Source organism: Podarcis cretensis, assembly GCF_951804945.1.
Source record: "Podarcis cretensis genome assembly, chromosome: 8".
Taxonomy (NCBI): domain Eukaryota; kingdom Metazoa; phylum Chordata; class Lepidosauria; order Squamata; family Lacertidae; genus Podarcis; species Podarcis cretensis.
In genome coordinates this window covers 1,646,882-1,656,240 of record NC_137177.1, presented here as the reverse complement: position 1 = coordinate 1,656,240, position 9,359 = coordinate 1,646,882, and the positions used below count along the sequence as shown (strand labels likewise).

General features: G+C 47.8%; 1 protein-coding gene across 1 annotated transcript in view; it reads right to left on the bottom strand.

Moving 5' to 3' along the window:
• Window positions 1-6,789: 6,789 nt before the first annotated feature.
• ADAD2 (adenosine deaminase domain containing 2) overlaps window positions 6,790-9,359 on the bottom strand; it is a 41,146-nt gene continuing 38,576 nt past the window's right edge. Inside the window, exons 20-21 of the mRNA XM_079989355.1 lie at window positions 9,221-9,353; window positions 6,790-7,914 (exon numbers count right to left, since the gene is read on the bottom strand). Of these exons, the coding sequence (XP_079845481.1) occupies window positions 7,804-7,914; window positions 9,221-9,353 (244 nt within the window). The 3' untranslated portion in view covers window positions 6,790-7,803. The remainder of the gene's footprint in view (window positions 7,915-9,220; window positions 9,354-9,359) is intronic.

Genomic DNA, 9,359 nt, shown 5'->3' with positions numbered 1-9,359 from the left:
GCTACCATCTCCCCAAAACTCCTGCCTGCTAGCTCTGAGAGCATAACTGCATTACAAACTTACATTAGTCCATGGATCCTGGGGGTCGTAGTTTGGCAAGGGTCAAGAGAAGTTTCAATTCCATAGAGTTCCCCACCAAAGAACTACAGATCCCAGAATTAAGGGGAGGACTGGAATAACTCTTTAACCTAATGTAAGCATGTGACGCAGCCATAAACACAGTACATCCACACCCAACGTTTCATGGATGAAAATACGGACACCGTTGCGCATGCGTAACATGCCTGTTCCGCCACTACAGATCACTGTCTTGGCTCTCCCCAAACACCGCAGTACATAGGCATTGTTGAAGGTTCTCCTCCCCCAGTGCACCTTAAGGCTCAATTATTTATGTTCATGTAACTTAGATATCGGTGGGAAGGGCTGAAATTTGAGGAAATCCTAGTCTGCGCACATGTGCTAACGAGTTTAGAGAAGGGGAAAGGGCACTCCCCAAAGCCCAAGCAGGGATGATGTTTCACCGTGGGCAACTACTAGGATACAGGGACAGGCAACCCACCTGCCAGCGTATGGTGCGTGATTTGCAACCTCATGGCGACGCAACTGTAACCCCATGCCTGCAACAGGTCAGAAGTCCAGGGAAACAGGATCTAACATTTTCAATAGTCCACTTGCCTTTTGGTGCTCCTAACACCGACAGCATCAAGAAATGGTAGCAATCAACTCTTGTTGGCAGAGCACAATGTCTAACTCCTTTTTCTCATCCTTTTTTTATTTTATATTTTAACATTTTGCCCTCAAGGATTGCAATGCTAATTTGCCCTTTGTTTAAATAAGTAGGTTGGCAAGTTTTCTATTCATCCAACATACATGCGTAGTATGTATGCTGCTACCCTACAGATTTATCTGTCACTCTGGAAAATACTGAAAAACTGTAAGGTGTTAAGAGAGAGCAAGCCTCCAGTCCTCATGGGTGTGAAATACACAAGGCTTCTCTGTGGAAAGCTCCAAAAGGCAGGGGCCCCAGGGCTTAGAGGAAGGGAGCTGTGGTCCTATCTGGTTCCCTATCTCCCTTCTCCACATGCCTATTTACCATGCAATCCTGATTTCAATACCCCTGCACTGATTTTGAGGCCATATTCCTCACCGCCAGAGATGAACATCAACAGGAGGCGAGGACTTTCCCACTGTCAATGGGAACTATTGAAATCAAACTGCCCAGCATATGAAACACCTGGTGGGACTGAGAAGAGGACCCTGAAGAACATCTGTCCCCATGAGCTCACTTTGCTGCTGTCGCCATATCTGGGGGGAGCACAGCCAGGAATCACATGATACCATAGGCTACTTCTTTTTAAAGGCAAAAGCATTCCCCTATAAATGTTTGTATGTGTGTCTGGTTTTTTTTTGCTTTTTTTTTTAACAGTGAACTGCTTAGAGAACAAATAAGGTTGAAAATATTTTGAAGTAAACTTTGCTTCTCTCCTTGCCCTGGGTCTCTCGCCCAAAACGAAATTTCTCTTTTAACAGATTGGATTTGTCAGCCGGACTAAACGCAGAACCAAGCAAAGGCTCGCAACATTTATAATCTGGCAGTTTATTCAAACGGCAGAATTCAGCATGAACTCCTCCAGAACTTGGTTGGGGGGCAGGGGTATAAAACGAGGGCAAGGGTTTCGTGTGTTTCTGGACTGCGTCACAACATCTTATGAAAACTGAAAGCGGTTGCTGGATGTAATTTGTCTGATTAAAAGCTTGACAGGGTGCAGATTAAAACAGAAAACAGCTCACTGATTAAGTGGAGTGATCCATCTGTACTCTCTTGGGGCGCTGGGAAACAGAGGGCCTGATTTCTGGCCGCAGCCTCTGAGCTTAGCCCCAGTGGAGGTCACAGGTCTGCCAGCATAACAGATGAAGGACAAAAGTGCAGGGTTTCAGAGTTGCTGTATTTGATGTTTTGAACTGTACACTGCCCTGGGAGTCTTGCACAGAAAGGCAGCCTAGAAACAGATCACTGCTGGCAAGGTCCTTTGCCAAACCCACTGAGTGATAGCAGTGCAGGGGGAGGGGAATTCTCTCCCTTTTTCGGTGCTGCTTCTTATTAATTTATGAATTATAAACTCAAGAGCCTCAAGGTGATTTGTAAACATACCATTTTGACATTAAGCAGTATATAAATAAATGAACAAGTTGAAAGAGCTTTTTTTTAAGGGGGGGGGGAGAGGCTTCCACTGTTTCCAGTAAGTGCAAAGAGCAGGTGTGGGTGCCTGTCAAACCTCAATGGGGATGCTGTTATGGCTGCCATTGTGACTCATGGCCATTGATAAATAAATGTGAGCAAGGGAAGAGAGAGGTCAGGGCATCTGAAAGCTCACCAGGCAATAGACCAAGATGTTTCAGGTATATACCTTTTCTTAAAAACAATTCCCAGTCTTTTAAATACTCTTTAATATATGATGGGATTTTAACTCATGCCTGGATTTTTTTTGATGTAGCCTTTTATCTGCTACACTGCTTTATAATTTGCATTTTAAACCTTGCTATTTGAGAATATAAGAAGCAGCCAGTTCCTTTCTGTTCCTTTTGACTGTTTTGCACAAGACACAGACTTCCTCTGTTATCAAGGCCACATGCTCACCCGCCAGCATAACACAGCAAATGAGCAGAGAACCAGGAAGAGCCAGGAAGACAAGAGCTGCTCTGAAGTTGGGTCAGAACAAAGGCCCATCTAATCCAGCATTCTGTTCTCCCATTGGCCAGCCAGGTGCCCCAATGGAAAGCCCATAAGCAGGGCATTGGTTCTGCCAAAAGCTCACAACATACCCTTAGGCAAGTCAGTTACCTCCCCAGCCCATGATAGCCATCCTCAAATACTTTCAATTATTGGAACACTTCTATGCCGCCTTTTGGTCAAGCAGGCCAGGCAAGTTATCTAACAATATAGTGGCACCTCTGGATGCGAACGGGAGCCGTTCCGGATCCCCATTCGCATCCAGAGCAGAACGCAACCTGCGCCTGCGCATCTGCACATGCACGGGTCGCTATTTGCCGCCTCTGCGCATGCGCGTGACATCATTTTGAGCGTTTGCACATGCGCGAGCGGCGAAACCTGGAAGTAACGCATTCCGTTACTTCCGGGTCACCGCAGAGCGCAACCTGAAAATGCTGGACCTGAAGCAACTTTAACCCGAGGTATGACTATACAAGGAAGGGGAAAAGAAAACACACACCAACTCCCAAACAGAACAAAACATCAAGCTCCCACACACACACATACACACTGTATTCAGCATTTCAACTACCCAAGCTCAAAGTCTTGGGTAAAGAGCATTCCCTTCACCACCCACTAGAAAGCAGGCAGCAAGGAAGCCAGGTGCCCCCCCCCCCCCGGGAAATGCACCAGCAAAAGACGGCAGAGCCGATCCACCCGTCTTGCTCCAATTGCACAGGCAGATTCATCTGGGGAGGAGGTGATCCTCAAGACATGGGGATAATAGTAAACTACTATTGGGGATAATAGTAAACTACTTGGCAAGGTTGTTGAAAGGATTGCTGCGACATGTGTTGGAAGTATTTCGAAGACTCTAAAGCAAGGGGTGGCCTAACTTAGGCCACCAGCAAATGTCCTGTCCCTCCACTCAGACTCCACCAGTTTTGACACTGGAGACAAAAAAGAAAAATGATAATAACGTAGAGTGTGCTGCGATGGAGAGAGCCCAAGTTGCCCTGATAAGCAGAGATGGAGCACTAGCCCCACTCCTTAGCTGATCTCCACATAGCAGGGGGGAGGGTTAGCAGGGGAGTGGGGGGGGGGCTGTGTGCAAGCATGCAAGAGCCTGTGTCCAAGAGTGTGGACTGGCCACATCCACTGCTGGCATGCAACTCCCAGAGGACTGGCAAAGGATGGATGTGGACCTCATCCTCAGGCCAAAAAATATTAGCCACCATCTGCTCTAAAGCACCATATAAATGTGCTTGTTGTTACTACTGCTACTCATTTCTCGCTTGTGAGATCATAAACTGCTGAGCTCCTGAAGCTCCAAATCATCATCATCTTATTATTTGTATACCATTTTTCCAGAATCGTGCTCAGACCAGCGCATCAGTGTCTGAAATAAGGGCACCAGGACATCTCATTTAGATAAAGGCTTTCAGAGTTTATACAGAAAGCCTGGCAATGTGGTTAATAATAATAATAATAATAATAATTTATTATTTATACCCCGCCCATCTGGCTGGGCCTCCCCAGCCACTCTGGGCGGCTTCCAAAAGAATATTAAAATACTATGATACATCAAACATTAAAAGCATCCCTAAACAGGGCTGCCTTCAGATGTCTTCTAAAAGCCTGGTAGTTGTTGTTCTCTTTGACATCTGGTGCGAGGGCATTCCACAGGGAGGGTGCCACTACCGAGAAGGCCCTCTGCCTGGTTCCCTGTAACTTGGCTTCTCGCAGTGAGGGAACCGCCAGAAGGCCCTCGGTGCTGGACCTCAGTGTCCGGGTAGAACGATGGGGGTAGAGACGCTCCTTCAGGTATACTGGACCGAGGCCGTTTAGGGCTTTAAAGGTCAGCACCAACACTTTGAATTGTGCTCGGAAACGTACTGGGAGCCAATGTAGGTCTTTCAAGACCGGTGTTATATGGTCTCGGCGGCCGCTCCCTGTCACCAGTCTGGCTGCTGTGTTCTGGATTAGTTGTAGTTTCCAGGTCACCTTCAAAGGTAGCCCCACGTAGAGTGCATTGCAGTAGTCCAAGCGGGAGATAACCAGAGCATGCACCACTCCGGCGAGGCAGTCCACAGGCAGATAGGGTCTCAGCCTGCGTACCAGATGCAGCTGGTAAACAGCTGCCCTGGACACGGATTAAACCTGTGCCTCCATGGACAGCTGTGAGTCCAAAATGACTCCCAGGCTGTGCACCTGGTCCTTCAGGGGCACAGGTACCCCATTCAGGACCAGGGAGTCCTCCACACCTGCCCGCCTCCTGTCCCCCAGAAACAGTACTTCTGTCTTGTCAGGATTCAACCTCAATCTGTTAGCCGCCATCCATCCTCCAACCGCCTCCAGACACTCACACAGGACCTTCACCGCCTTCACTGGTTCTGATTTGAAAGAGAGGTAGAGCTGGGTATCATCCACATACTGATGAACACCCAGCCCAAACCCCCTGATGATCTCTCCCAGCGGCTGCATGTAGATGTTGAAAATAATAATAATAATAATAATAATAATAATAATAATAATAATAATTTATTATTTATACCCCGCCCATCTGGCTGAGTTTCCCCAGCCACTCTGGGCGGCTCCCAATCAGTGTTAAAAACAATACAGCATTACATATTAAAAACTTCCCTGAACAGGGCTGCCTTAAGATGTCTTCTGAATGTCAGGTAATTCTTTATCTCTTTGACATCTGATGGGAGGGCGTTCCACAGGTCGGGCGCCACTACCGAGAAGGCCCTCTGCCTGGTTCCCTGTAGCCTCACTTCTCGCAATGAGGGAACCGCCAGAAGGCCCTCAGCGCTGGATCTCAGTGTCCAGGCTGAACGATGGGGGTGGAGATGCTCCTTCAGGTATACAGGACCGAGGCCGTTTAGGGCTTTAAAGGTCAGCACCAACACTTTGAATCGTGCTCGGAAACGTACTGGGAGCCAGTGCAGATCTCTCAGAACCGGTGTTATGTGGTCCCGGCGGCCACTCCCAGTCACCAGTCTAGCTGCCGCATTCTGGATTAATTGCAGTTTCCGGGTCACCTTCAAAGGTAGCCCCACGTAGAGCGCGTTGCAGTAGTCCAAGCGTGAGATAACCAGAGCATGCACCACTCTGGCGAGACAGTCCGCGGGAAGGTAGGGTCTTAGCCTGCGTACCAGGTGGAGCTGGTAGACAGCTGCCCTGGACACAGAGTTAACCTGCGCCTCCATGGACAGCTGTGAGTCCAAAATGACTCCCAGGCTGCGCACCTGGTCCTTCAGGGGCACAGTTACCCCATTCAGGACCAGGGAGTCCTCCACACCTGCCCGCCTCCTGTCCCCCAAAAACAGTACTTCTGTCTTGTCAGGATTCAACCTCAATCTGTTAGCCGCCATCCAACCTCCAACCGCCTCCAGGCACTCACACAGGACCTTCACCGCCTTCACTGGTTCTGATTTAAAGGAGAGGTAGAGCTGGGTGTCATCTGCATACTGATGAACACCCAGTCCAAACCCCCTGATGATCTCTCCCAGCGGCTTCATATAGATGTTAAAAAGCATGGGGGAGAGGACGGAACCCTGAGGTACCCCACAAGTGAGGGCCCAAGGGTCTGAACACTCATCCCCCACCACCACTTTCTGAACACGGCCCAGGAGGAAGGAGCGGAACCACTGTATAACAGTGCCCCCAGCTCCCAGCCCCTCTAGACGGTCCAGAAGGATGTTATGGTCGATGGTGTCAAAGGCCGCTGAGAGATCCAGCAGAACTAGGAAACAGCTCTCACCTTTGTCCCTAGCCCGTCGGAGATCATCAACCAGCGCGACCAAGGCAGTTTCAGTCCCATGGTGAGGCCCGAATCCCGACTGAAAGGGATTCCAAGACATGCTAGGTACTATTTTAGAGTAATAAGTAAAATTCACAGCTTTGCCTCATTTTGTACAAGCAGCCACACACAAATTCTAAGGTTTGCAATTCTTTACTTCAGTAGTAATATCTGCAAAATTAGCAGCCAAAACAAGTGCATTTCCAAACAAACACAAAACAGCCAGCTCTCAAACCCCTTGTCATAAAAGACATCCGGTTAAGTACAACCTGAATGTGTGACAATTTCTCATTCACTTCCACCATGAAACAGAACAATAGTGTGAAAATTTGTGGAGAGGAGCTGATAGAAACCAAACTGCGGTTTAAGTGAAAAATTGGCCTAGGGTGCTCAACTGGATCCTGTCATTAACTGTTAAAGTTTCAATTGCAAATAGCAAAATAAATAAATAAAAATCCCCAAAGCTAAGCCTTCAAATCCACAGTAATGAAATCTGAAGACGTTTGCTTACGTGTTCTCTGAGATTAGCGTGTGCATAAAGATCAAGGAAATGTGCAGTCTTTATAGAGGTACACAAAAGTTCGTCACACAGCCTCCTTCCCACATGGCTGTGCAACTCCTGCGTATTTCACGTTACCCTGACCTTCCTGCAACACACAGACAGAAACTGAATTAAAATGTAACAATAAACTATGGTTTAATAGCCCATTGTATATTATTCCAGGAATAAACTGCAGAGGGAGGCTGCACACTGCCTGCTCTCTTCCTCCAGCAGGGTTGAGAGATCAGAAGCTTTCACTTCCTTTTATGATTAACCATTTGATTAATCCTAAACCGGTTAATCTTAACTATGGTCTGTGTTGAAACAAGCCTGTTTCATTACCCATCCCAGAGGAGAGGCAGGGGAGTGGGAGAGCTCGGAGCTTTCTGTGCCTCATTTCCGTAACAATCACCATAGTTTGTGGCTGTGTTTGGACACAGCCCCAAAGCAGGTACAAAGAAAAAGTAGAACTCTTAAGTAAATGTCAAGTCAGAACTTTAAGCTTCAGTTACACACCCGACTTTCCTATTCCATCATAGGAAAGGACCGCTGTGAAAACGGCATCACGGCAAAACGATGTATTTAAACATTTATAGCCCCATCCACCCCAAAAGTACAGCAACGTTTAGAGCTCTCCATTTGCTAGGTGAAGATTTACCAGCCTTGCGCACACCCACCCAGCCCTCCACCTTAAGCCTGAAATGTCTTCAGTATGCAGGCAGGCAGTAGCTTAGCCGGCAGGGCACTCTAACTGGGGAAGATGTCCACCAACTGCTTTTGGGGCCACTTGCCAAAGTCTTGAGAGCTCAGCTGGGCATACACCTGGCGCTTGGCTGTCTGATAGACCTCAGCTTTGACCTAGTTGAGGGAAAGAAAGGAGGAGTCCAGAAGGGATGTTCGAGAGAAAGATTGGAGAGCCCACCAACACCCACCTTGAAATTCTCCTCATTTACTTATTTACGTATTTTCTTTATCATCTTTTTTCTCATTATTAAATTTATATGCTGCCCTTCATCCGAAGATCCCTGGGCGATTCATTCACAACATAAAATAGAAAATGAGAATACAAAATACTTAATGAAACAAATACAACCCTCCTGGGGATAGCATTCCATAAACAGGGAGCCACTGCATGGAAGGCCCACTCTTGTGCGGCCACCCTCTGGACTTCTCACTGAGACACATGGAGAAGGGCTCAGGCAGCTGGGCCTACCCTGTCAGATGGGTGGCACATAAATATATTATTATTATTACAGAGTCTGGGTCAGTTCATATGAGGAGAGGCGGTGCTTGAGGTACTGTACTGCAGTCTTGACATGTTTGTTGTTGCTGCTGCTGTTTAGTTGTTTAGTCGTGTCCGCCTCTTCGTGACCCCCTGGACCAGAGCACGCCAGGCACTCCTGTCTTCCACTGCCTCCCCCAGTTTGGTCAAACTCATGCTGGTAGCTTCGAGAACACTGTCCCACCATCTCATCGTCTGTCGTCCCCTTCTCCTTGCGCCCTCCATCTTTCCCAACATCAGGGTCTTTTCCAGGGAGTCTTCTCTTCTCATGAGGTGGCCAAAGTCTTGGAGCCTCAGCTTCTGGATCTGTCCTTCCAGTGAGCACTCAGGGCTGATTTCCTTCAGAATGGAGAGGTTGGATCTTCTTGCAGTCCATGGGACTCTCAAGAGTCTCCTCCAGCACCAAAATTCAAAAGCATCAATTGACATGTTTAGGGCTTCATAAGTCAAAACCATCACTTTGAATTGGGCTCAGAAACTAATTGACAGACACTGCAGTTGGGCCAGGATTGGCATTGTATGCTCAAACTGTCTTGCCTCTGTGAGCAACATGTCCACCAAACTTTGCACCAGCTGAAGTTTCAGAGGCAGCCCTATGTATAACATGTTGCAGCAATCTAACCTAGTTACCAGAGCACAGACAACAAAAGTTAGACTATCCCTGTCTAGGTAGGTGTACGGCTGGGCCACCAGCCGAAGCTGATGAAAAGCACTTCGCACCTGAGACTCAAGCAACTTCAATGGACTCAGAAGTACCCTCAAGCTACGTACTTGCTTCTTCAGAGGATGTGTAACCCCATCAAGAACAGACCACCTCAATGAAATGAAAACAAGGGAACCCAAACCCACCACACACTCTTTGGGGCAACTGAAAAGACTCACCTTGGCTTCATAATATGTGGGCAGCAGCAGCAAGTCCTCTCTCTTCATCTCCTGAGCCACCTTCCTGAAGGATTTCAGCATGGCAGCCTTGCAGAGCCGACTTGGGCGGTACTGGTCAAATGGATTTGTCATGCTGGCA